This window comes from Peromyscus californicus, unplaced genomic scaffold (assembly GCF_007827085.1).
Source record: "Peromyscus californicus insignis strain IS unplaced genomic scaffold, ASM782708v3 Scaffold_7__1_contigs__length_154581171, whole genome shotgun sequence".
NCBI lineage: Eukaryota > Metazoa > Chordata > Mammalia > Rodentia > Cricetidae > Peromyscus > Peromyscus californicus.
Genome location: NW_026294595.1, coordinates 100741716 through 100768522, shown reverse-complemented (window position 1 = coordinate 100768522; position 26807 = coordinate 100741716). Strand labels below are relative to the sequence as shown.

Genomic DNA, 26807 nt, shown 5'->3' with positions numbered 1-26807 from the left:
ATGTTCTGATGATGTCTGAGCAGACACTGATCTATGAGTATGGCTGAAATGTCATCAGGAGTCAAGTTATTGCTACTTCTTTTGTATAACACTAGTATTTGGTTTTACCCTAGGTCCCTGCGCTGTCTGGTCTCAGGTTCTTGGTCACCCAAGCTGTGTCAGGCATGGGTTCCATCTCCTGGAGTGGGTCTTGAGTCAAATCAGTCATTGGTTAGTTATTCCCACAAGCTTTGGGCCCCCATTTCACCAGCATGTCTTCCAGGCAGGACACCACTTTATCTCAAAGGGGTTGTGACTGGGTTGTAGTTTAGGTAGGACTGTTTCAATTTTTCTTTTCTCCCTCTGCCTTTACTCTTATCTTCAATTTTGGTACATAAATGATGGTGTGTTGTTATTTCAGAATGCTACTGAATACTCCTTTCACATAAATTTTGAAGGTTCCAAATTCTTTTCAAATTAACACTGTAGCTTATGCTCATTTTATTATTTATTTAGAACTAATTATAAATTCACTAGAATCATTTTATGCCACCCTTTAAAAATTCTATATTTACAATTGTTTTGAGGTTTTTGTTTTAATTTATTTGGCTACAATAATATCTTTCAGAAATTAATAGAGAAAGGGTATCTGGATGTTAAAATTTTGAGCTTAAACATTCTTTATCTTTGTATTTAAAGACTATATTGGGTGAGAATAAGACTCTGGCTATAGCTCCTTCCACTCCAGCCCAAAGCCCTGTCAACTTTACTGCTATATTTCTATATCCCAGTTGCTCTGTGGTAGATGGATGTCAGCTGACCCCTTCCCTCTCAGATAGCACCCCTTTGGTCTAAAAGCTTATGCTCTTTATTTGATTTCTTCAGTGCTACCAGAATATGATCCCGCCACACACAGTAATTTGCCTGGGATTTGAAGAGTCCTCTCAGTCTGAAAATCTAGGCTATTGCTGGCTGAGAGCACGTTTCTTTTATCACATCTTTGACTGGCACTTCTTTATTTATTACTTATTTTGTCCAAAGATCTTATGAATTATATATTGGGCTCATGAATCTGATACCTACAGATTTGCAAATGGTTTCCATTTCTTATTTTGTGTTCCCTGTTTTTTTCATTTGTTCACTCCAGGATAAAAAGTTAGCTCTTGTCGGTGGTGATTCTTGTTTGGGTTTTCTGTTCAAGTTTTAAAATCAGAAGTGGTGTTTTTTCCCCTAAGGTTTGTTTTGTATCCTCTTAAGAGTTCTCTCAATGCTTAGCTGTTACTGTAATGCTTGTCTATCACATTTATTAGTTCCATTCCAATGGGAGATACCTATTCTTTTAGCTAGGTCTTTTTTATATGAGTTATAATTTCCTTTCCTTCTTGTAACATGGACCAGGCCTTTTCTTTTGCCAGTGATGAACTGACAGGTGATGGAAGAAAGAATTGGAGGTTCTGGTTTAGTGTCCTGGTAGCCAACTACACTAGATAATTAGCAGGTCTGGATGGACAGCAGGGCTGTCTGTCTTCAGTTGTAACAGTCCTGTAATTCAAATCTTCTGATTCCAGGGTCCTAATGCTACCAGTACTTCAGAGGGCAGCAAACTGCAGTGGGAGGGAACATGTTTCCATGTCTAGAGGGGGATATATCCATGTCACAGGAAGGGTCCCTTCAGGCAGAGAAGGAGTCTATGATCTTTTACCTGCACATCTCCTGAGGCCTCTGCCATGTAAATAACATTGTTGCTCCCACACAATATACTGGAAGGAAAGAACACACTCCCAGGTCACCACAAATTTTTATGACAAAAAAGTCAAACCTTTTTCTTTTGTGATTTGAGGAATCTAAGACAGAGGTCATCAAAATGAGTTGGAATGTTCACATAAAAATATCCCATGTGTAAAAAAAATCTTATAAAGTTTACACACAGCTCATAAAATGTTGCACTAGCCCACCACAAGGTTTTTTCCCCCATAGAAATATTTTGATAGCAATTTAGAAAATCATTCTTTTGTCTTATTTCTCATTCAAAAATAAAACCCTTAACATTCCACTTCCCAAGGCTGTTTCAACCTTGGCAGATACAGTTGCCTGTTTACCTACACTCTAACCACAAGTCTAACGCATGTCAGTCTACTGTGTGTGTGCAGAAGTGGAGGTGTGCAAGGTTGGGTGGTGATCTGAGAGCAGTCCTAGGGGCAAGCTTCTGTTTATAGTGACTCCTCTTTTGCATTTGACTCTATTTGCAGATAGCCTTAGACACCAGTTACTGGACTGTGGTTAATCATGTCTTCATCTGGGGCAGTGTTGCTACGTATTTCTCCATTTTACTGGCCATGCACAGTAATGGCGTCTTTGGAATTTTCCCACACCAGTTCCCCTTTGTTGGTAAGTGTCCCTTACTTTTGTGAGGCCCTGTGTCATACTGAAAGTTCTTTGTCTTTATAATGTTTTTTTTTTTGTTGTTGTTGTGTAGGGCTAGAAATGGCTAATCTTTTTTCTAGGAATTGACTCATGCACCTGAAGCCTTCCAGATTTGAAAGGGGTTCCAAAAGACTGCTATTTTCCTTGCTAGATGCAATTTATAGGCTCTAACAGCCCAGATGCAATAGGCTGTGCCCTAGAGAACAGCTGCACAGCCTGTGAAATGTTCATTTGTTTTACAGAGACAAGAGGAAGAAATACCCAGTTTTCCTTAGACCAGGTTACCACCAGTATATCTGTCAAAGTTCCCCCATAAATATTATCTGCATTTAGATAAAAGGGAAATGTTGCAGACTTTATAGCCCTCTGTAGATTTCTGAACATCCTTCCAGAAGAGATGGCTGACCTAGATAGTCAGGCTTCAAACACCATCTCCACCACTTAATGAATTGTGTGATGTTAAACGCATTTTATTTCCTTTCCACAATTTAAGATTTATTTATGAACTAGGTTATTAATTGTTCCCATTTTCAATAGAAAGAATTGAAGATCAAATGAGTCACTACATATAAAGTGTGAGGATGTATTCTGGTTAAATAAATATTAACTCTGATGATAGTGTTTGTCTTAGGTAGGATTTCTATTGCTGTGATAAAACGCCATGACAAAAAACAACTTGGGAAGGAAAGGGTTTATTTCTTCTTACATGTTCTGATTACAGTGCATTATGAAGGGAGGGCAGGGCAGGAGCTCAAGGCAGGAGCCTGGACACAGGAGGAGCCTGAGGAGCAGAGGCCATGGAGGAACACAATTTATTGACTTTCTCTCCATGGCTTATTCAATCTGATCTTTTTCTTCTTTTTCTTTTCTTATTGTAAAAGTATATTTAGTTTTTGTTGATTGGTGTTTCTCTCTCTCTCATTTGTTTTTTTTTTTTTTTGGTTTTTCGAGACAGGGTTTCTCTGTGTAGCTTTGCGCCTTTCCTGGAACTCACTTGGTAGCCCAGGCTGTGTCTTTTGTTTTTTAAGACAGGTTTCTCTGTGTAACAGCCCTGGCTGTCCTGGAACTCTTTGTGGACAGGCTGGCCTTGAACTCACAGAGATTCACTTGCTTCTGCCTCCCAAGTGCTGGGATTAAAGGTATGTGCCACCATGCCTGGCTCAATCTGACTTTTTTATAGCACCCAGAATGACTAGCCCAGGGGTGGCATCACTCACAATGGACTGGACCCTCCACATCAATCAAATTAAGAAAATGGTAGAGTCTTGCCTATAGGCCAATCTTATGGAGGCATTTTTCTCAACTGGAAGTCCTTCTTCCCAAATGACTCTAGCTTGTGCCAAGTTGCCATAAAACTAGCCAGGACAATATTATTATTCAAGAAATTGTGACTTGATGATTATGTTTGGGAGCATTGTGGGAGAATTTAAATGTCTGATGGGGTAGCAAGGAACCCCTAAAATTTCTTAAAGTCCTGAGTTTGCATTATTCAATAAAGAGGACATCTCCAGTGTTCCCGTGTTAAAGTTCCTACTTCAAAATGATTCTGGAAAGATCACTTTCTTTTACACAAGAACAATTAATATATTTTCCAAGAAGTTTGGAATTCTCTAGTACAGGTGAGTAAGTAAATAACAGATTTTTGGGGTTCACCTAAACAAACTAGAAAGGAATGATGCACAGAGACAAGTCTTGTGAGCTCAAACAGGCAGCACAGTGCTTCAGATCCATTCTAAGATTATCCCAGCCTAGAAAACAATTCTCACGAGACGAGACTGATCTGTGTAGGAAATGTCGCAGGATCAATTCTGAAGTGGGCATCCTCACTGATGCCAGGTTTCTATTTCCATCCAGCTGTGTGCGCACACACTGTTCTTCAACCTTGTCCCTTCTTACACGTACAGTAACCTCTTCAATCCTAACAGTCTTGCTCAATACACCACGTTAATACTTTGTTTACCAAAAGATTCCAGTCATGTAGAGACATGTTGGTTAGTCATGAGAACAAGCCAGTGAGAAAGGAAAACTCGAGAACTGTTCTTAAGTTTCATTTTATTTACTTTTGTGTTACCAAATCTGAAGGTTTAGTGCCTTTCCAATCCCAAAGACCACTTTAATGTGCAAAATGGGACTGCTTCCCCCTGGAGAATGTAGTTTGTGCATGGACTAATCCTTTTTAGTCAAGCACATGCCATCCGTGAATTAATTACTGAGATCCAATGAAAGTTTACAAAAGTTAGATCAACATTGGGGTTTTCTAAAAAAAAAAAATTTTTTTTCCTTAGTAACTATCGGCAAGGGGGTGTGGTTTTAAAGCAAAGCTTGTTTTTTTCAGAGTTGCCTGTGGGTAATGAGCATCAAGGAACTCCAAAAGACATCTAATTGATTGGATCGAGTTTGTTTCTGCCCTTGGCTTATAGCAACTGGAGTGGGCTGCTCTTTGGTAGACAGATTTACTTTCCGAAGCCAGAAAAAGCAGACATACCAATTAGTAGCCAAGCTCTCATACCCAAAGCCCATTTGAATGGTGTTACCATGGGTGCGTTGGGGTGAAGACCCGGCTGATTGAAGGTCTCATGATAAATCCCTAGAAAATGAGCTGGGGCAGGGATGGTGTCTTCCCATGAAGTCTGCCTGTCCACCCCCTTGCTGCCTCGTTTAGACAAATGATAAATATGTGAAGAATGAGTTTAAAGTCTGGAAGTTGGCTTCAGGCTTGGCAGTGAGTTTCTCTGGCCTGCCCTCTCTCATGTTGGGTGGCTGTGTCAGTGGTCATGGGGAACTCTTCTCATCAACTCAGGAGCCTCCAGGATTTCCTTAGATCTTTAACTCACAAGCAAGGGAGCATCAAAGAAATAGCAAATTCCTTTTGAGGCAGCTTTTCTGGGCTGTTGCCTAGAATTTCAAAGGTTAGCCTTGTGCTAGACACAGCACATCCCTGTGACATAGGCAGTCAGTGAGGCCATTGTTTGAGAATGGGCCTGAGTTCAAATCATTAATCAAAAGTTCTAATCTGATCATGGATTGTGAGGTTGAAAGAGGAATTGAGTCAAGCTGAACGGAGCCTGGAAGAGAGGATGCCTGGCCATGCCAGCAGTTCCCCAGGGGTTCGTAATAGTTTTAAAGATTTTTTTTAAAAATTTACATAATTATCAATTTAATTCATAATCACCAACTATAATTGTAAATTAATTTATATAATTATAAAGATTTTATAACAATTCAGTGTTTTATAGCTGGGATGTCTATGTCTCTCTGATGGTAGGAAATGCAGTGCACTCCCTGAGTCAGAAGTTCGTCTGGCTTGTTGTTCTCTTGATAGCTGTGGCTTCCGTCATGCCGGTGGTGACATTCAGATTCTTGAAGATGTGTTTATACCCAAGCCTAAGTGATCAGGTATGTTACTATACTCTGAGTACTTGAAAGCTGGTTGGTGGCTCTCGTGAATTTTGTCCTTCTCTGTCTGAACAGAGGCACAGGGACTGACTATTGAAATTCCCATAGGTCCATAGCACCATGACACAGTAGATAGTGCTCTCTCCACACGTTAGTGTACTAGACCTGAATGTCAGTGAAGAGAAGTGTATTAGGCTAACTGTGGGTATGGAGTGATGAACTGTAAGTATTTTCACCCCTGACTCTGGGAAAAGAAGTTCACTGAGATAATTTTGGAGTATTTCTTTAAGAGAAGGGCAAGCTATAGGGAAAGCTAAGGGTACCATGCAAGGAATCCGAACAAGTCACGTCAAGGGGTCTCATCGTTTGGGTGGAAATAGAATATTGCCTTGGGAAAAAGCAAGAGATGTTACCTGTTGAGCAGATTTGAAAAGGGAACAGCAGCTTTGAGTGGACTGGGAACACAAAGCTAGAAGAAAAACAGAAAGAACATGGTATAGAAAATAGCCTAGACCAGAGATTAGACCAGTTCTCTGTGGCTCCTGGGAAAAACAGTACAAATAAAGTGATGCCTGGGCTGAGACTCGGGGCAGAGAGAAGAGGATGAGGGGGGAGACATAATGGCACCATCCCACGAGGAAAGATAACATGTTTCTGGAGGGAGTCGGGCCGGAGCAGTGATGCCGAGGTAGCCTTTTCTTACTGTGATGTCCCTTACGTTCTGGGGGCAGAGTATAAGATGATTGGCAGAGTCCTGTGTGTCTGTTCTTTTGTGTTGGTTCTGAGCTGAATCCAACTCAGAAAATGATGGACAATCTGAAGATGCTCAATTTTCCTGTGTTAAAGACAATCGTCATGATTTGCTTAATGAGTGTCTTCAGACCTGAAAGTCAGAACTGAGCACTCGTGCAAAATCTCTGGTCATTTTCTCTGCTCACCTTTACAGGGAGATGGGAGATAATGTTGGCAACCCACCCAAATGATGTTTAGTTCTTAAAAGAAATTTTTTTTGAAACTTCATATGAGCGCTGCGTCCAGATCATTCTTCCCCTCCCCCTCTTCCACTTCCTTGTGCTCCCCATCCTGAACCCGTAATTTCTTCTTCTGTTATTGTGCCGAGTCTGTTTACTGTTGTCTGTCCATACATGTGCAGATACTGTACACACATGTCTAGGGATGACCACTTGAGACTGAACAACCTACACGGGGGCTTGTCTCCAGAGAAAATGGATTCTTCCTTTCCCGGTAGCCACTGACCAGCTGTAGCTCTTCATCTGGGATATGACTTTGTGAAATTTGCGATAGGTGTAGTTCCTGCCCCTCATTAAAGAAACTTCTTTGCAGCAGGTGGAGACCACTTCAGAGAGCCACACTTGTCAAAACCCGGAGAAAAGGTTTCTACGGGGTGCCCAACTCCAAATGATACAACATCTTTAACACAGTCCTACACCTGAGGCCCAGGAAATGTTGCTGAGGCGGGGTCAGAAAGAGCCAGAGGAACAAAATCCCTCCTGCTAGATAGGGTCCTTGAAACATGAGAGAGTGAATCCACCCATCAACTCACAACAATATGTTTAGTTCTTTAAAAGTCCTCAATCCACACATTCATATTCATGTAACACACACACACACACACACACACACACACACACACACACACACACACACACACACCAAAACAGAATAAATAAAAACCCCGAAAGTCTCATGGTAAGTTGACCTTCTATAAGAGAGGAAAATTCTGATTCCAATTTCCCAAATTTTCTCCTAATCCAGTTATTAGTAACTCCAGGACCCAGACAGACTCTAAAAGGGGAAAAGAGGAGAGAGTCTGTGAGTACTGGAACTATAGATGTAATATTGCTTTGCAGAAGTATGCTCCAGACTCTGGACCCTGTTCCCAGCACTGCTAGTAAAGCAGGCAACCACCTCACCAAAATTCTCCATAAGGCCAATGAAATGGAGACAGCATGAAATTTATTGGCACATTTCTTGTTTACATGAGAATTTCTTGATAGGAATAAAAAACCTGATTAGTGCCTAGTGTGATCTTTGGGGAGCGGGGGAGAATGTCATGGCTTTTAGGCTTAAAATTTCCTTTTCAGTGAAGGTGGATGTTTTCTTGTAGCAGATACTCAGTCTAATGTGTGGATTCATCATTTTCCCGTGCCTCTCTTCCTCCCCAGATCCGCAGGTGGCAGAAAGCTCAGAGAAAGGAAAGGCCCATACGAAGCCGAAGGCCTCAGGTCCGCAGGTCCAGCTCCAGAAGATCCGGGTACGCATTTGCTCACCAAGAGGGCTACGGAGAGCTCATCACATCTGGAAAAAATATGCGAGCTAAAAGTCCAGCCCCAACATCAGGGCTGGAAAAGACGCTTTATAATAACACGAGCTGGATTGAAAATTTATGTAAGAAAACCACAGACGTGGTGAGCGGCTTTAGTCACGATAAGACAGTGAAGCTGTGAGTCAAGACGGGCTTGAACCACAAGGTTTTCTTTTCACCTCATCTGGGGCTGAGCCTCGGCTGCTCAGGGGCCAAGAGCAGGGCGGATTGCCTTGCTTAACTTAAATCCATGGCCTCCTGTTTCCAAGGCCTGTCACATACTGGTGTGTTCTGCAGGAAACCGGGCCAGATGGGCACCATCCAGTTTGTGATTCTGTGGACCAAGCCCTCCCTCGTGGGACAAGCACAGATTTTTATTAACTTAAACACCAATTGATCTGAACTTTGAATCTTATTTATGAAAAAAAAAAAGTTTGTAAATTAGCATCTATACTGGATGGGTCCTGGGTATGTAAAAAGTGCATTCCAACAGTGTGTCTGAACCAGAAAACACATGTCTACAGATATACTGTGTATGTGAAGAGCTGCCTTTCCCAAATGTAAGTGCAGAATTTAAAGTATGCAGTACGGTGCTCTCTCTAGTTATGACCTCTACTTGCCAGTCCACCCTGGACAACAAACCATGACATGCCTGAAGAATACCTTAAAAAGCCTGTGGGAGATTCCCTGTTTTTCAAATCGCTCCAGGGACGAAAGAGAGTGAACATCTTTGCAGAGGGGCTGCTAATGGGGTCAGATGTATTCAGAAAGTGTTCAGTCTGTTCTAGGTAGGGACGAAATACCAGCGTGGCTCCCCAGGAAGTCTCCTAACGTTTCAGTGACTTGTGGTGGAATGCCACACTTTTTTGATAGTGTTCCATACAGTTCACGGGCAAAGGCTGCTGACAGAGCCCATTTTAAAAACTTGAGAATTAAAAGGAAGTGAGTGAATAGGCCATCTCTACTGTTATTTACTCAGGTTTAGGTCATGGAGACTCAATTCCTTTTAGTATCTTGTTGTTGTGTTTATAACTCAAACATCTAAATGTATAGATGTATAAGCTATTTTTTTTTTTTCGAGACAGGGTTTCTCTGTGTAGCTTTGGTGCCTGTCCTGGATCTCACTCTGTAGACCAGGTTGGCCTCGAACTCACAGAGATCTGCCTGGCTTTGCCTCCCAAGTGCTGGGATTAAAGGCATGCGCCACCACCGCCCGGCGCTAAGCTAATTTTTAAAATAGACATTACAGCCCAATTTTGGGATCTCTGGGTGAGCCACTATTTTATAAAGCTCTGTGTTCAAACTGCTGCTCTGCTGCCTCTTACCTCTGTGATGGGCAGGTGATGTGCCTTTCTTGAGACTCAGTTTCCTCCTCTACCTACCTACCTCATGTGGTTGATGACCATCAAGCACAAATTCTCAAACCATTAGAAACACAATTCTCACATGAATGTATGAATTAGGCTCCAACTAGTTCATCATCAGAACAGCAGAGCAATATGGGAAGAGACTGCAGGACCTGGGCTGTCAGTCCTGAGTAGAAGGACCTCAAGGAAATGTAGTTGCTAAATATGATAGAAAACAAGTAAAACCTAGCCCAGGGAATATATTTATGTGAACGGAAGTAAAATAAAGCATCTGGTCTTACTAGTTTTCCAAAATCAGTCTTCGGCTTTCCAGGCTCCTTCCTGTGGTCCCTACTCAATTGCTGATCAAACACAACTACTTTCCACAAAGAGCTCGTTAATCCTTATGTGGCCTTGATAGATGATGGGTTAGGATGATATTAATAGGTCAATGTCCCCTGTCCAATTGGTCTTGGTTTCTCAGGGTGATTTTTTTTGACTAGTACTCAATGAGATAATGTGTACACAGGAGCCTAATACCTAGAGCCTACACCAATAGCAAATGCTGGTAGCTATTTCTTATTCCTGTACGTATCTACCTAGACAAAAGTAAGACTTTTGTGTCTAATGATCAGCCCCAGTGTGCTTGCTTATATTTCATAACAATTGCAAAAACTTTGGAAACTTTCAGTAAATGTTTTGCCACTCTTAATGCTGGATGTTTTGTTTCATTATCGGGAACTCACCGGGGAAATTTTTTGTTACATTGTTCTAGCTCTCTCCCTTTCTCTCTCTCTCTCTCTCTCTCTCTCTCTCTCTCTCTCTCTCTCTCTCTCTCTCTCTCCCCCTCCCTCCCTCTCCCTCTCCCCCTTACCCCCCTCTCTTCTCACTCCTCACCCCCTGTCTCCCCTTTATATGCCTGGGGAAAATATACATCCTTTTTAGCATTAGAGTCAAGAGTTAGATGGACCGATTGGATTCATGTATAATACTAGAAATGGTCAATTTTGACAAGTTCAGTTCAAGTTTTACACTTGATCTCAGCCAAAAGGCTGAGAAGTGATCAGTTCAAATTGAAAAGGCCATTTATAAACAGATAGTGTAGAGGATTGTGGGAGAAACATTCTACTAGTTTACTTTGGTCATATGAGAACCAAATAAACTTATGCAGCCCACCGTAAGATACTGAACCGTATGGGGTAATTTTGAACCTGAAGATGAAAGTTGGTGGGGTGGTGGTGATATAAATAAAATAAATGCAATTTTACTTTTACATGAAGGTATCCGATTATTTGGGGAGTCTCCCTTTTCTAAATGTACTTAGAACTTCAGTTGTGCTGATCTTGACTTTCACAACCTCAGGCCAAGTTTGAACTACTACAGGCAAGAGCAAATTGTATTTCCCTGGGGCAGGTGTGCAGACTTTGCTGCTGAGAAAGGAAAAGGGAGAGAAAAGGTGAAGCAAAAGGAGAGGAGACAGAAAGGAGAAGCCAGAGGTGGGAGGAACGTTCTTAATTATGTCTCCTGAGACGGTATGATTCTGCAAAGCAAATATGATCAATCTCTTGAAGGAAAAGAACCCATGGGGTTAGAGACTTGAATAACAAAACTTCTTTACATCCTGTGTGTGCTCATGGAAAGATCTTTTGGAACAAAGCCAGGAATTCTGGTTTCTCATATCAGTAATGCCTTGATTTGTGTGGCCAAGGCTTGCGGTTGACTGCTGTGGGACTTTGTGTCTTCATCCACCACCTGGGAAGCTGGAAAGGTTGGTCTCCAAGGTCCTTTCTCATTTGCCCATTCTGTGAACTGTTTTGGTCCTCTGTACTGCTATGTGCAATTGGCTTTGATTGTTGCGAGTGTGAGGAGGAATGGAGAAACGGGGCAGGTGTGGGGAATCAGACTGGATGGATGCTCTCTTGAGGGGAGGGCCTATCTGTTGTTTATGTTCATCTAGAACAGTCACTGTCTTGGGGCTTCTGACAGAGGCGCCTCTCCCAGGTTTTGCTGGAGACAGACCTCTCTTACATTCCTTTCCTTGCTACCATTTTAATATCAAACAGGTGCAGACCAGAAGGTCAGATCCTCCTGCCAAGTGAGAGAAAGGCCCTTTAAAAGTATCTCTGCTTTATCTGGAGTCAGGTTGAAAAGCAGCGTCTGAGTGACATTCTTCATGGTCATGGAGCACTGGGCAGTATGTGCATGACTTCAGACTGTATTTTCTGGGCCTTACAGCCTATAGTGTTCAGCACATCCAAACTCAGCCTGTTTTTAGCAAACTGAAGCCTGGTGAGATGAAGTGCTGACTTCTTAGCTATTTTACAGAAAGGCCCACTCCCCAGTCACTCACAAGATCACACACACAAGAAAAACAAACATGTCTCAGAGAATTATTTTAAAAATCATTAGAAAAGATACAGCAAAAAGCCTTACTTACCATTTTATCATAGTAAGGCTCACTCTGTTTGTACCTGATCAAAATCCCTAAGACTGGTTCAACTGGTAATACTGTTAATGAAGTGATTGTGTATCAATGCATAGGGATTCAGGGAGAATCCAGAAGTGATGACTTGCAGATTTTAATGGGATTTTTGCAGGACCTGGATAAGACAACCATGAGGAACTGTGATTTCCAGTTTTGTTCTAACATCTGGTGTTAAAGGTCTGTAGTTCACTCTACTGCGTCATATCCCGATTCCTCACCAGGAAATCACAGACTTTTGCAATTCTCTAAGCTAAGCCTTCTGCAGCACTGTCAGGAAGCCAGAGATACACTGCCCTTGTATTTCAAAGTGCTCCTTGTGACAGACTTGGAGCCTTGCTGGGAGAATCTCTGGGTTTACAGCTACGACTTCACCAAGAAAGGGACCTATCTGCCCTGAAATTTCAAAACTCCCTGGAAGATCTATCCTAAAACTCATGCAGAATGTAAACCAAGTTTGGAATGCATGCAAAAATGTCCAGAGTGAAAAAAAAATGATGAGTTGGCTAGAAGGCTCTGGATATCTCAATTTGATCTCTATAAAGCTCAAAGACCAGTTCAAATTTGTAATGAATTACAGCTCTGGAAACATACATAAGAATCGATTGAAGCAACATGTAGGGTGAAAAGGGCCAAGGAAAAACACCCTGCCCTTATTTAGGAACAGGGATTGAAATCCCACCAATCCCTGAAGTCCCTGAGCACAAAACCCCACCAATCCCACGACACCCCGGTAAGTTCTGTCCACCCCACCCCCACCCCCTGCCACAGAACTCTATATAAGCTCTGTACCCTGTTCAGTTGGCCACTGCCTCACCCCAGAGGTGGCTGCCTTCCTGGATTCTTTCCTCCCAATAAATCTCTTGAATGAGGTTTGGGCGACAACCTTCTTTCCCAGGAGTGGAGCAGAGTGGAGCAGAACTATAACATTTTTGTTGGGGAAACCTTCTGCTAGCTGAGCAGAGCTGTTACACTCTGGGGGACCTAAGCAGAGCTGTAACACTTTTGCTAGTGAAACCCTCCCTTGCTGGGGCAGAGTTGTTACGTTGGGGAAACGTCTCCCTGGGGCAGGGTTGTAAGCTGCTTTGCTTACAGTGACTTTGTGATATTCCTTGGCTTCATTCTGGCTCCTGTTCTGGTCATCTCTGTGTGGTAGGCAGCGTTACAGAGATATTTAAACACAAGACATAAGAGAAAACACGGACAGAATTTAAATTTACACAATGAGAACTGATAAAAGGTGAAAGGCATCAAGATCAAAATGAAAGTCAAACTCAATGGGAGTAGTTAAACGTACAGAAATGTGCAAAAACCAAAATTCTACAACATTTTCATCGTTACTGATTAGTAGAGGAAATACTGTTATGGAGATACAACTAGTGATGACTACTCAGATACAGTTTAGAGACAATGAACATCTCTATTCCAGCCAGCTGATACTACACTCAGGTTTTCAGGTCCTAAGTGTAGTCCTGAGTGTCCAGAGTATAGAGTTTTTGAAGGCAGAAACCACATCTTGGAATCTTGCTTGGCAGCTACAGGGGAGCCTCACACAAGCAAGCAGTTTAACAGAAGCTAAGGTAGGGGGTTTTCTGCACAAGTGAGCAGTTTTACAGAGGCTAAGATGAATCATCTGGGGCATCCTGACCTTGGGTTCCTAGAACAGAGCTGGGTAATTTTCCACGGGATTCTCCATCAAGGAGCTCAACTTCTAGTTGAAACTGAAATGGCCTCAGACAGAGTACAAATGGAGGAATCTCTGCACTGTCTTGCCCTGTCACAATATAATAGGAAGTACATTTGAGCAGCAATTCTTAACAGAACATAATTGGGGATTTAAAATATCTCACACACAATCATGCTAATATCATCAATCACAGCCTTTTAGGTTATAAATGCAGGATAGAAAACATTAAATGGGATTAATTACAGAGTAATTCTCTGTTATTGAAAGTAATCTTTTCCCTCACATAGGCCGCTGCCTGATTTCCTGAAGTCAGCCCTCCCTCACTCCCACATAGATACACATACATCAAAGATTAGAAACTCAGATCCCCATATGAGAGAGAACATACGCTGTTTGACTTTCTGAGCCTGGGTGACATCATTTAATGTAATACTTTCCAGCTCCATCCATTTTCTTGCAAACTACATAATTTAATTTTTCTTTATGGCAAAATAAAATTCCATTGTGCATAGGTACCACATTTCATTCTCCACTAATCTGTAGATGGATGCCTTGCTGTTGTGCAGAGAGCAGCAATAGACATGAACAAGCAAGTATCTCTATTTCCTTTGATGAACTGGGGTCTTTTGTACTCCAAAGTGAGTTTTAAAACCATTTATTCTGTGCCTATCAAGTTGAAGTTCATATTTTGATGGAGACTGCTTTAAATCTGTAGGTTGCTTTTGGTAAGATGGACCTATCCACAGTATTGATTCTTCCAGTACAAGAGGATTCGAGGTCTTTCCATTTTCTAGTGACTTCTTTAATTTCTTTCTCCAATTTTTTAAAATTTTCATTGTAGAAGTCTTTCAGTTTAGGGAGATGGTTATAATTCTAGGGTGAATTTCTTTAAGGCTCTTGTGAATGGGATTGTTTCTTGGATTTCTTTCTCAGTATATTTGTCATTGGTTTATAAGAAGACTGATTTTGTGTCCTACCACTTTACTGAGAACATTTATCAAGTCTAGGGATTTTTTTTAGTGGATTCTTTAGGATATAAATTATTATCTCACTTTGGTTTAACTTTTGTAGTTCATATTTATCTGGAAATTAATTTATCCCTTTTATATTTTCCAATTGATTAGAACATAGCTTTTTAAGATATAACCTGGTGGTTTTCTGAGCTTCATTGTTATCTGTTGTACTGTGATGGATTTCCATTTCCTTCTCTAATTTTATTAATTTGGATTTAATTTTATTAATTTCTCTCTGTTTTAATTTGGTTAATTTGGCAGAGGACTTACCAAGTTTGTTTATATATTTTCAAAGAACCAACTTTAGTTTCATTGATTTTAATTATTTATTTAATTTCTGCTCTGATTATCATTATTTTTTCCAGTCTACTGCTTTGGGGCTTGTTTGTTGCCATTTCCCTGTCTTAGGGTTTCTACTGCTGTGATGAAAGTACTGTGACCAAGAGAACCTGTGTGGGAAGGGGTTTATTCAGCTTACAACTCTCAAGTCATACTCCATCACCCAGGGAAGTCAGGACAGGAACTCAAGATAGCAACCTGGAGGCAGGAACTGATGCAGACTGTGGAGGAGTGCTGCCTACTGACTTGCTCACAGGTCAGTCTGGTGGAAGCATTTTCTTAATTGAGGTTCCCTTTTCCAAATGACTCTAGCCTATGTCAGACTGACACACAAACTAGTTAATGCATTTTTGCAATGTCCTAAGGTATATAATTTGGCTGTTTGTTTGAGATCTAATTATTAAATGTCTCTACTTAGAGCTATTAAACTTTTGCCTTACGACTGCCTTCATTTTATCTTGTTGATTTTCATGTATTCATTTGTTTAACTCTAAGATATTTTTGTTTTCCTCTTTGATCTCTTCAATGGCCCATTAATTATTCAACAGTGTGTAGTTTAAACTCTATGACTTTGCATATTTTCCATATTTCTTTTGCTGTTGAATTCTAGCTTTATCACATTATAGTCAGATAAAATACAAGGAGTTATTTAAATTTTCCTGTATTTGCTGAGACATGTGCTCTGTGTTTCAATATGTGATCTGCCTCAAGTTCTACTGGCTCCTGAGAAATATGTGTATTTTTAGTGTTTGAGTGGAGCATTCTATAAATGTCTGTTTGATATATGATGTTACAAGTTCTAGCGTTTCTCTATGGTTTTTTCATCTGGATAATCTGTCTAATGGTGAGAGCAGGATATTGAAGTTGCACACCGGTACTGTGCTGAAGTTACTCTGTGACTTTATGTTTACTAATATTTTAATTTTATGTGTGTGTGTGTGTGTGTGTGTGTGTGTGTGTGTGTGTGTGTGTGTGCCTGAGTGCATGTATGCACACTGCATGGTGTGCAGAAACCTGAGGTAGTCAGAAGAGGCGTTGGATCTCCTAGAACTGGAGTAAAGGTGGTTGTGAGCTGCCATGTGGGTTCCAATGAACAAATCTGTAGGTCTTCTTGTTCACTGAATCATCTCTCCAGTCATGGGTCTGCCTGTGTTCAGTGCATATATGTTTAGAATTGTAATGTCCACTTCTGAGATGATTGAGACAGGTTTATGACATGAATGGCTTGTCCTCTTTCATACCAACCCATAGTCTTCAGATCACCTACATCCCCTTCCTCTTTTGAGCTGGCCTCAGTTACCATCTGTGACTCCCCTTTAACATGGTTTCAGGTGATGCTCCTGCCCTGTGATAGGGGATTGTGTACTTTCTACTTGATGCAAGTATCACCTTAGGATAAATGGATACCTGCACTCATCCTCTGCTCGGTTCTCCCAGTGATGCTGTGCTGCTAAACTCAGGGTAGCATGCAGTGAGGCTGGATAGCCCCAGTGCTGAGGGACTCCCCTGTCTCTTGGCCTGCAGTGTTTCCTGATAGCACGATGCACTCCCTGTTTCTGCCTATGAGAAAAGATGCTAAGTCTTGCTTTTATTGACTTCCTGTAATCTTTAAGGCAGTCTGTGTTAAGTTGGACTAGTTCCCAACCTCAAAAATGTTCTAATCTTTCTTAGAAATCCCAGCACGATCTGGGAGGGAATTCCTTAAGGCTAACAAACTATGGAAATAGAGAAACCAAGGAAAAGATGGTAGCTGAAGAATAGTTTCCAAATCCCGCCCCCACCAAAAAAAACCCTGAAATTCAAATAGGAAAGGAGTATAGTGTGCAATCCCCAGTGTTCTTGGCATAGAAGAGTTCATGAACAAGTGCCATCAACAAAAAACACCTTTTGGCATGTTTGGGCAAGAGGAAGGGCTTGAGGATCACGAGAACTTTTTGTTTTTGCTTGATCATGAGAAGTTTTTAAAACAGGGCATCATTGTGAGAAAGTCATGGAGAAAACTGAATTGTAGGAAAGAAATGAAAGGAAATCCACACTGTACTCTGGTAAAAGGAGGAGAGAAGGCAGGTTGTGGCTGTCACTTGGAAGGTCCTTAAGTCACCTGAAAGACCTGTATAGCAAAGATGCCTTTTCCAAGCCTGTTTACCCATCTGGAAAAGCAGGGACTGATGGACAGTTCTTGATAGAGTAAATATTGTTACATTCAATCCAAACCGCCCAGTCAGGTTAATACTTGTATTTCCCCCATTTTCAAGTGAGACAAACTCATAGCAGGTTAAGTAATCTTCTCAGAGACACATGATGGAGGTGCTGGGCTTCAAGTCTTGCTGTGGGATGTTCTGTGTGGCAAATGTGTTGCTCTGATTGGTTAGTAAATAAAACACTGATTGGCCAGTATTCAGGCAGGAGGAAGTATAGGTGGGACAAGGAAAGAGGAGAATTCTGGGAAGTGGAAGGCTGAGTCAGAGACACTGCCAGCTGCCACCATGACAAACAGCATGTGAAGCTGCTGGTAAGCCATGAGCCACGTGGCAAGGTATAGATTTATAGAAATGGACTAATTTAAGATATAAGAACAGTTAGCAAGAAGCTTGCCACGGCCATACAGTTTGTAAGCAATATAAGTCTCTGTGTTTACTTGGTTGGGTCTGAGCGGCTGTGGGACTGGCGGGTGAGAGAGATTTGTCCTGACTGTGGGCCAGGCAGGAAAACTCTAGCTACAAAGTCTTGGCATGTGATTCTCTTGTATCACGTACTCTCAAACTAATACCATTTCTCATAGACCTTTAATGCATGGATTTAGTCGTTTTAGTTCCCAGTGGATTAGTTTGGGGGCACAATATGCATATGTCTTTTGAAGGGCTCCTTTTTAAACTAATTTTCTGATAATAAAACATTCTACAGCTTTCTTTAGCTTTTTCACTTTTTTTCCCCCAACTTTTCAATGTTGCAGGTCTTTCTTGTTGGACTTTCTTTAGGGACCACCAGCTCCCCAATAATGACATGGAGAGCTAATATTAACTATGAAAGCTTGGCCTTAGCTTAGAACTTGTTCCACTAGCTCTTATAACTTAAATTAATCAATTTCTATTAATCTACATTCTGTCCTGTGGCTCTTTACTGCTCCTTCATTCTGTATATCCGACTCCCTCCATGTCTCGCTGGCTAATCTTACTCTCTTCATCCTAGAGTTCCTATCTCTGCCTGGAAGTTCCACCTATTTTCTTCTGTCTAGCTATTGACCATTCAGCTATTTATTAAACCAATCAAGTGCCTTAGGCAAGCAATGTAAAACAGGGACACATCTTCACATAGTGCTATCAAATATCCCACAACATTTCCCACAATGATCCAGCATAAGGAAGAAAATAACTATTTTCTTCAAACATTATTATATTTGCCTTCATTTCTGCAGCAGAAATACAGCTCTTGCCTTAGGACAACATTAGCAAGTTGTCATTGTCCATGAAGCCCTTTGCTTTGGGGTTCCTACAGACACAGAAAGGAAGCCTGGCAAATTAACTGAACTCTGCAGGTTGCCTTTTCCTATATCACTTTGCAGATTCTTTAGCTTTCACACTATTGTAGTTATGTAACATTAACTCTAATCTATTCTTTGCAACGCCCCAGTTCGTGGTCAACCATCAGAAGTATGCATAGAAATTCTAGAAACAATTGATAAGCTTTTAATTTGCACATAGTCCTGAATAGGATAATGAAGACGAAGCTGGTATTGATCTTTCTTGCCTAATTATCCACCATCCCTTCTCTCGGTGTATATGTACTATGTGTGTGCTACTTGGCTTGTGGCAGTTGAGAGACTAGCCATGTTTGCATAACTTCACTCCAGCTTATTATTATAACTGTCTTAGTTAGGGTTTCTATTGCTATGACCAGGCACCATGACCATGGCAACTCTCATAAAGGAAAACATTTAATTGGGGCTGACTCACAGTTTCAGAGGTTTAGTTTATTATTGTCATGGTGGGACATGAGATGCAGGGAGACATGGTACTGGAGAAGGAGCTGAGAGTTCTACATCTTGATCCACAGGCAGCAGCAAGTGATCTACCACACTGAGTATAACTTGAGCAAAGAAGACCTCAAAGCTCATCTCCACAGTGACACACTTCCTCCTACAAGGCCACAGCTACTTCAACAAAGTCACATCTTTTAATAGTTGCACCCCCCTTGGGGGGTATTTTTTTTTCAAATCACCACATTACACTCCCTGGCAGTCAAAGGCTTGTAGCCATATCACAGTGCAAAAAGACATTCAGTTCAACTTCAAAAGTCTCCGTAGTCTACAACAGTCTCAAATTTATTTAAAAGTCTAAAGCTCAAAGTCTTTTCTGAGATTCATGCAATCTGTTAACTGTAATCCCCTGGAAAATCAAAATTAAAAAGCAGATAACATAGCTCCAACATGTAATGGCACAGGAAATACATTACTGTTCCAAAATACAGGGAAGGGAGCATAGTGAGGAAATACTGGACTAAAGCAAGACTGAAAACCAGCTGGGCAAACTCCAAACTCTGCTTCTCCATGTCTGATGCCAAAGCACTCTTCAGATCTCTAACTCTGTTAAGCTTTGTTGACTGAAACACACTTCTTTCTCTTGGTTGGTTGCACTCCTTGTTAGCAACTTTCCTTGACAGGTATCCCATGACTCTGACATCTCCAACACCTTGGGGTCTCCAAGTCAATCAAAGCTTCACTTTTTTTTTTTTTGAGACAGGATGTAGCTAGAGTTTTCCTGCCTGGCCCACAGTCAGGACAAAGCTCTGTCACCTGCCAGTCCCACAGCCCCTCAGACCCAACCAAGTAAACACAGAGACTTATATTGCTTACAAACTGTATGGCCGTGGCAAGCTTCTTGCTAACTGTTCTTATATCTTAAATTAATCCATTTCCATAAATCTATACCTTGCCACGTGACTCGTGGCTTACTGGCATCTTCACATGCTGCTAGTCATGGCGGCAGCTGGCAGTGTCTCTGACTCAGTCTTCCACTTCCCAGAATTCTCCTCTCTCCTTGTCCCACCTATACTTCCTGCCTGGCCACTGGCCAATCAGTGTTTTATTTATACAGAACGATATCCACAGAACTACAGGGTTTCTCTGTATAGCTTTGTGCCTTTCCTGGAACTCTGTAGCCCAGGCTGGCCTTGAACTCACAGAGATTCTCCTGCCTCTGCCTCCCAAGTGCTAGGATTAAAGGCATGTGCCACCACCGCCTGGCTAGGCTTCACTTTCAGAGCTCCATGCAATGGCCTCTCTAGGCCTCTGACACATGTCTGGCTTCAACTGCTTTCCTTAGTCATGGAGATAGATTCCATAGCCCCTTTCTTCTAACCTTGACTCTAAAACCAGAACTATGTGGCCAAAGCTGCCAAGTTCTACAGCTTGCTGGGGCTGGAACATGGTCCCCCTCGTTCAATTACAATTTCACCAGCTTTCTGTTTTCAATGGTTTCCTTTACTGCCTAAGCTTGGCTGTCCTGAACCTAGATCTGTAGACTAGGCTGGCCTCAAACTCAGAGATCTTCCTGCATCTGCCTCTGGAGTGCTGAGATTAAAGGTGTATACCACCACACTTGATTCTAAGCTTTTCTATACATCCTTTTCACAAGTTGGAAACTTAGCTGGGTGGGATCTTGGTCTGAGGTCACCACTCCCTTTATTCCATCTCTCAATCTTTTTATTGTTTTAAACACAGGACTTAGCTCTATTCCACTTCCTGGTGCCCCTTTTCTCCTCAAATTGTACAGTTTGTATTTTTCTTTGCTCAGCTTGCTCCTTTTCATTTTAATATTCATTAGACTTAACACTAATAACCACATAACAGAGTCTATACTAGGCTGTTTTAAAATTTCCTCTGCTAACAGAATTAGTACAAAACTCTTCACTTTAGCCTCAGGCAGACTCTTTGGACAATGGCAAAAAGTAGCCACATTCTTCACCAAAATGCCACAAGAATGATCTCTAGGCAACATACTAAAATTCTTATCCTCTGAAACCTCTTGAGTCAGGCCCTCACAGTTCAAATCTTCCATGCTTCTACTAGTATGGCCCATTAAGCAGTACTTAAAGTATTCCACTGCTTTCCTAACCCAAAGTACCAAAGCACAAATTCCTCCAAACAAAAACATTGTCAGGCCTATCACAACAATACCTCAGTCCCTGGTACCAACTTCTGTCTTAGGATTCCTATTTCTGTGAAGAGATACCATGACAACAGCAACTCTTATAAAGGAAAACATTTAATTGGGGTGGCTTACAGTTTCAGAGGTTTAATCCATTATCATCATGGTAGAACACAGTGGTAAGCAGGAAGACATGGTTCTGGAGAAGGAGCTGAGAGTTTTACACCTTGATCTACAGGCAAGAGAAAGTGAACTGTCTACCATACTGAGTGTAGCTTCAGCAAAGAAGACCTCAAGCCCACTTTCACAGTGATACACTTCCTCTTACAGGGCCACACCTACTCCAACAAAGTCATACCTCCTAATAGTGCCATTCCCTTTGGGGGCCATTTTCTTTCAAACCACTACAATAACCATCCTATTTTATTATTTATTATTGTTAATCTCTTACTGTACCTATTTTATAAATTGAACTTCATCATAGATATGTGTGCTGGATAGTTTTATGTTAACTTGACACAAGCTAATGTCATTTGAGAGATGGGAATCTTAATTAAGAAAATGTCTCCATAAGATCAGGCTGTAGACAAGCCTGTAAGGCACTTTATTAAGGGCCCAGCCCATTGTGGATGGGGCTGTCCCTGAACTGGTGGTCCTGTGTTCTATAAGAAAGCAGACTGAGCAAACCATGACAAGCAACCCAGTAAGCAGCACTCCTCCATGACCTATTCCTGCCCTATTTGAGTTCCTGTCCTGACTTCCTTCAGTGATGAACAGTGATATGGATGTGTAAGCCAAATAAACTCTTTCATCACCAACCTGCTTTTTGGTCATGGTGTTTCATCACAGCAACAGAAACCCTAAGTAAGACAATATGTTTGTACCAGAAAACAACAATAGTCTTGGCATTACATATAATTTCATGTATTTACTGGGCATTAGAACATATGCCTCAAAGACAAGGGAGGGCCACTATATATTTCTTTTGGCTACTAAAACAATCTTAATCCAGACCAGTCAGAGCAGGAAGACTATAAACTTTAGAGTTTGGTAGTGGAGCTTTGAAAGGTCAGTGGTTGTTGGCTTTCAGTTTTTTGTGCAAATCATTAATAGACAAATGTCTTATTTCTATTCTCTCTCAAGATGCTAGACTTTGTTTAAAATTTGACTGTAGGAGGTTTGAATGGATGCATAGTTTCCCAGAAAGCTGATTTCAATACTGATGATCCTTTTATCACAGGGAAGAGTCCCAAAACTAGTATGCCCATTATGCCAAGAAGTCAGCCTCACTAACCTGGATGTTGCAAATTATTTACTACACATTTCTCCACATTTTTCCATCCTGTTCATTCTGACCAACATTTTAACCTGTCACTGCTCCTTTTCCCCTGCCTCATTTCTCTACATAATCAAAACAGAAATATGGGCACATTTAGCAAGTCACAAAGGTATTCTATGGCTCCCTTGGGGTTATTTAAATAAGGACAGTGTCTTCAAGCAAGAACCCCTGTGCCCTTGTAACCAGATATGTTACAAAGTGCATTTACCAAGCTTTGTCTGTAGTTCAAGTTTTCCTGGTTCTGCCCAGCTCCCATGGCCCTGTGGCCACTTGGACCCAAGTAAACACACAGAGGCTTATATTAATTAAACTTCTTGGCCATTAGCTCAGGCTAACTATTGACTAGCTCTTACACTTAAATTAACCCATAATTCTTATTTATGTTTAGCCATGTGTCTTGGTACCTTTTCTCAGTTCTGCCTTCATATCTTGCTTCCTCTGTGTCTGGCTGGTGACTCCTGACTCAACCTTCCTGTTCCCAGAATCCTCCTCTCTGCTTGTCCCACCTATACTATACTTCCTGCCTGGCTACTGGCCAATCAGTGTTTTATTTATCAACCAAATCAGAGCAACACACATTCGCAGCATACAGAACGACATTCCCATCATTTGTCTTTGCTTCTGCACTCTCTTGAGTACATACCTCTGTAATCACACCTGTTACATGCATACTAATTGCATATTTGCAAGCCTATGTTCTCCTCTAGAGAGGAAAGTCCTATAGGAAATGGCCAGTGTCTCATTTGTCTTTGGATTTTTCAGCATATTGCATAGTTTCTGGCATAAGATTTATTGTCAAAATACTTGTTAAATGAAGGAACGATTATGATTCAGGCTTATTGTTGAAATAAAAGGCATTGACGTGGTCTTTCTGGCAATGCTAGACTTGGAAAACCCATATGCAAATTTACCAAGGATGTTGAAATATTTTGTGCTGACCACATCCTGAAGATAAATTCTATAGTTTTGTTGACCTAATCATTCTGGGTATATAACTGTCATGGGGGAAAACCCCATAGCAGTAACTGAGACCTTAAAAATATCTCACTGACTAAATTACATGCATAGAAGGTCTATTCTACCACATGAGTGGAAGGTCTATTTTAAATGTGTTTCAGCCTTTGGGAATTTAAGTATTTCTTCCTTTCCAAATAATGAAGTATTTTCCTTGACATGACTTTTATATTTATGTTTTTCTGAGCCTTGGTTGACTTCATTGTTTATATTTTAGCACCGTTATTCTATGCACTCATGCTGCTGTGAGTCTTTTAGGACAATTTGGAAAGGGAGCTGGAGTATGGCTAAGTAAGAGACACTGCTGTGTCACAAAGATTGGAGACTCTGGGGGGAAGTAGGTAGAACTTACCTCCTTTCCCACTGGTGTTTGTCGGTCCATCTGGGATCATAGACAGATCACCCAATTCATTATTGCTTTTCCTTTTGCTAATTCATATAAACAGTTGGTAATCATTCCTTTAAAGACTAGTTCCAGGACAGTCAGAGCTGTTACACAGAGACCCCTGTCTTGAAAAATCATAAAGAAAAAAAGAAGACTGTGACTGTATCATTCCTTGCTCCCCCCTCCAAACAGTAACTTAATCATGGCACTAAAAAGAACCCACAGGCAGGCCTACTCAACTGTTCTTTCTAACTCCCAAAGAATTGCTGAGTTCTGTGTTATAGGACTGTAGGACTGGGGTGGGTCATTACAAAGTAGCAGATTGTTGAAAAGTTCACTGAATGAAGCAGCAGGATGTATCTTTGAGTGGGATGAACAGGAACAGTATCAAGGTTTAGGGGTCAGGAAGGAACATAGCACGGTGCATGGCTCTTTTGAACAATGGAAATGGCCATGCAGTTTGGCTCAGACAGACTGCTTGGCTCCATTAATAGGGTATTGGATCTTGAACTTATTTTTTTTTCTGCACATTATTCCCCGACTTGTCAGTTAGAGTGAATAGTGGGTCTAGTAATGTTAATAGTAATAGCAATTAATAGTAAGATTCATTCCAGAAATGCACAGATAGGCATATATATATATATATATATATATATATATATATATATAAAATTAAATATAATTTGTCACATAAACTGACTCAAGGACAGAAGCCACATGATCATCTCAATAGATGCAGAAAAGGCCTTTGACAAGACCCAACATCCCTTCGTGATAAAAATCCTGGAGTGGTAAAGAATGGAGAAAACATATTTCAACACAAGAGCTATACATGAAAGACCTATAGCCAACATTAGAATAGATGGAAAAACATGTGAAACGTCCTCATTGAGACTGGAATAAAATGACAGTGTCCAGTTATCCCATTCTTACTCAATGTAGTATTTGAAGACTTAGCTACAGCATTAAGACAAGAGAAGAAAACACAAGGGATGTAAACAGGAAAGGAGAAGTTAAGGGACTCCTATTGCAGATAACATGGTTCTTTTTCTACATTAAAGACTCCATTTAAAAGAACTCCTGGAAGGCTAGGCATGGTGATCCACACCTTTAATCCCAGAACCCAGGAAGCAAAGGCAGGTGGAGTTCTAGGAATTTGAGGCTACTCTGGTCTATATTGTGAGTCCTAGGCCAGCCAGGGCTGCATAGTAAGATCCTATTTCAACAACAAAAAAGTGGCAGGATACAAAATTAACATACAAAAATCAGTAGCCTTCCTATATGTCAATGGCAGACATACCCAGAAAGAAACCAGAGAAGCAATTCCATTTGCAATAGCCTCAACGACAATAACAGCAGCAGCAGCAGCAGCAGCAGCAGCAGCAGCAGCAGCAGCACAAGCACCTTAAACTCCAAGGCTTAGAGTAACCTAATCAGAGAAGTGAAAGACCTCTGCAGTGAACACTTTAAAACACTGAAGAAGAAATGGGAGGTGACAGTATAAGATGGAAGGACCTCCAATTCTCATGGGTTGGAAGAATCAACACTCTACCAAATCCACAGGTTCAATGCAATAAAGATCCCAATGCCATTATATTTACAGAAACAGAAAAAAAAAAAACCAAACCAAAACAAAAAAAGCTATTGTTTTACATTCAATACGGTGGCTGTACCTTAAGCAACTGCTGTCCCAACAGACAGTTGCAACTCCACAGCTACCAGCAGCAGTTTGGCCATACAGGCCGCAGCCAGGTGGGAATTCCATTCCCTCAGACACTGGCTCTATCACTTTGCTAAAGGAAACTTTATCTAAATCTCTATCCTTCTATAGAACCCAGGATTCAAACGTTGAGGTGAAATTCTTCTCACTCAGAGAGGCTTAATAGCAAGTAGTTAACCTTCTCACTTTGCTCCTGTCTCCCAAAAATAAAAGGGGCATCCTTCTCCTCAGCTCCCACTTAAGAACCCTGGATACACTTAGTTCCTCCCTGCTACTTCCTGTCAGCTAGTTGCTGACTCAGCCTCTTGACCTCAGGGTAATTTTATTTAATTAAACAAATGTAACATGTCTTTGTATTGTTAATAAAAGCAGCAGAAACAAATGTAACACACCTTTGCACTGTTAAAATAGTATTCCACAACATTTCCCCCTGTTTGTCTAAATAAAAAGAGAGGGCTTTAACTTAAACATAGTAAGACTATATACAATAAGAACAATTATCAAGTAAGGATTGGATTCACAATGTCCAGTCCATTTGTGTCTGGCAAATTTAAAGAAAATACTCCATTATATATCCTATCTTAGTGAGTACAAAGTTTTATACCTAATTTACTTTTTATCATAACTAAGGAAAACTGCAACTATAACTATCTAGTCTTCAACTCTATCAAAGACCACAGAAGGACATAATATTACCTAACAACAGAAACATCTGGCTGCCTGGGCAATCACCCAAAGTTCTTCTGCAATGTTGGTGCATCCATCTTTGGCATACAGGCCTAGAATATCTGGCAGACTTTTAGGTGAAGCAGGAAATTTGAAGGACTGTTCTGTCTTGCCTCAGCAAAGTTAGCGGTCCTTTTCCTGTGTCCTTACCACATTGAAAGCAAACTCCATTTGGAGTTTCTTCGATGCCCATCATGCCTTTATGAAGCAAATTGGTGCTGCCAGGAGCAGATGTGTCTCCTTGTCATAAAAAAACCTTAGGTTATTAAACATCTTAAATTACATATTCTGTAAGTCTTTGAAGTGTTTGAAAATCATCTCTCTGTCTAAAGTATACCTGTTTAACCTTGGAAACATACCTAATGTGACTACAAGTTTGATTGCTATAGATTAACTACTAACCTTATTTATTAATTATACTTTGCATTTTTAAGTGAGCTGCATAAGCACAATACCCCAAACAAGATTTGAAACATATATATAAT

The 26807-nt window shown here is 40.9% G+C and overlaps 1 protein-coding gene across 1 annotated transcript in view; it reads left to right on the top strand.

Annotated features, from left to right (window-relative positions):
* Atp8b4 (ATPase phospholipid transporting 8B4 (putative)) overlaps nucleotides 1–10183 on the top strand; it is a 237398-nt gene extending 227215 nt beyond the window's left edge. Inside the window, exons 27-29 of the mRNA XM_052723786.1 lie at nucleotides 2229–2367; nucleotides 5669–5799; nucleotides 7986–10183. Of these exons, the coding sequence (XP_052579746.1) occupies nucleotides 2229–2367; nucleotides 5669–5799; nucleotides 7986–8267 (552 nt within the window). The 3' untranslated portion in view covers nucleotides 8268–10183. The remainder of the gene's footprint in view (nucleotides 1–2228; nucleotides 2368–5668; nucleotides 5800–7985) is intronic.
* The last annotated feature ends 16624 nt before the right edge of the window (nucleotides 10184–26807 follow it).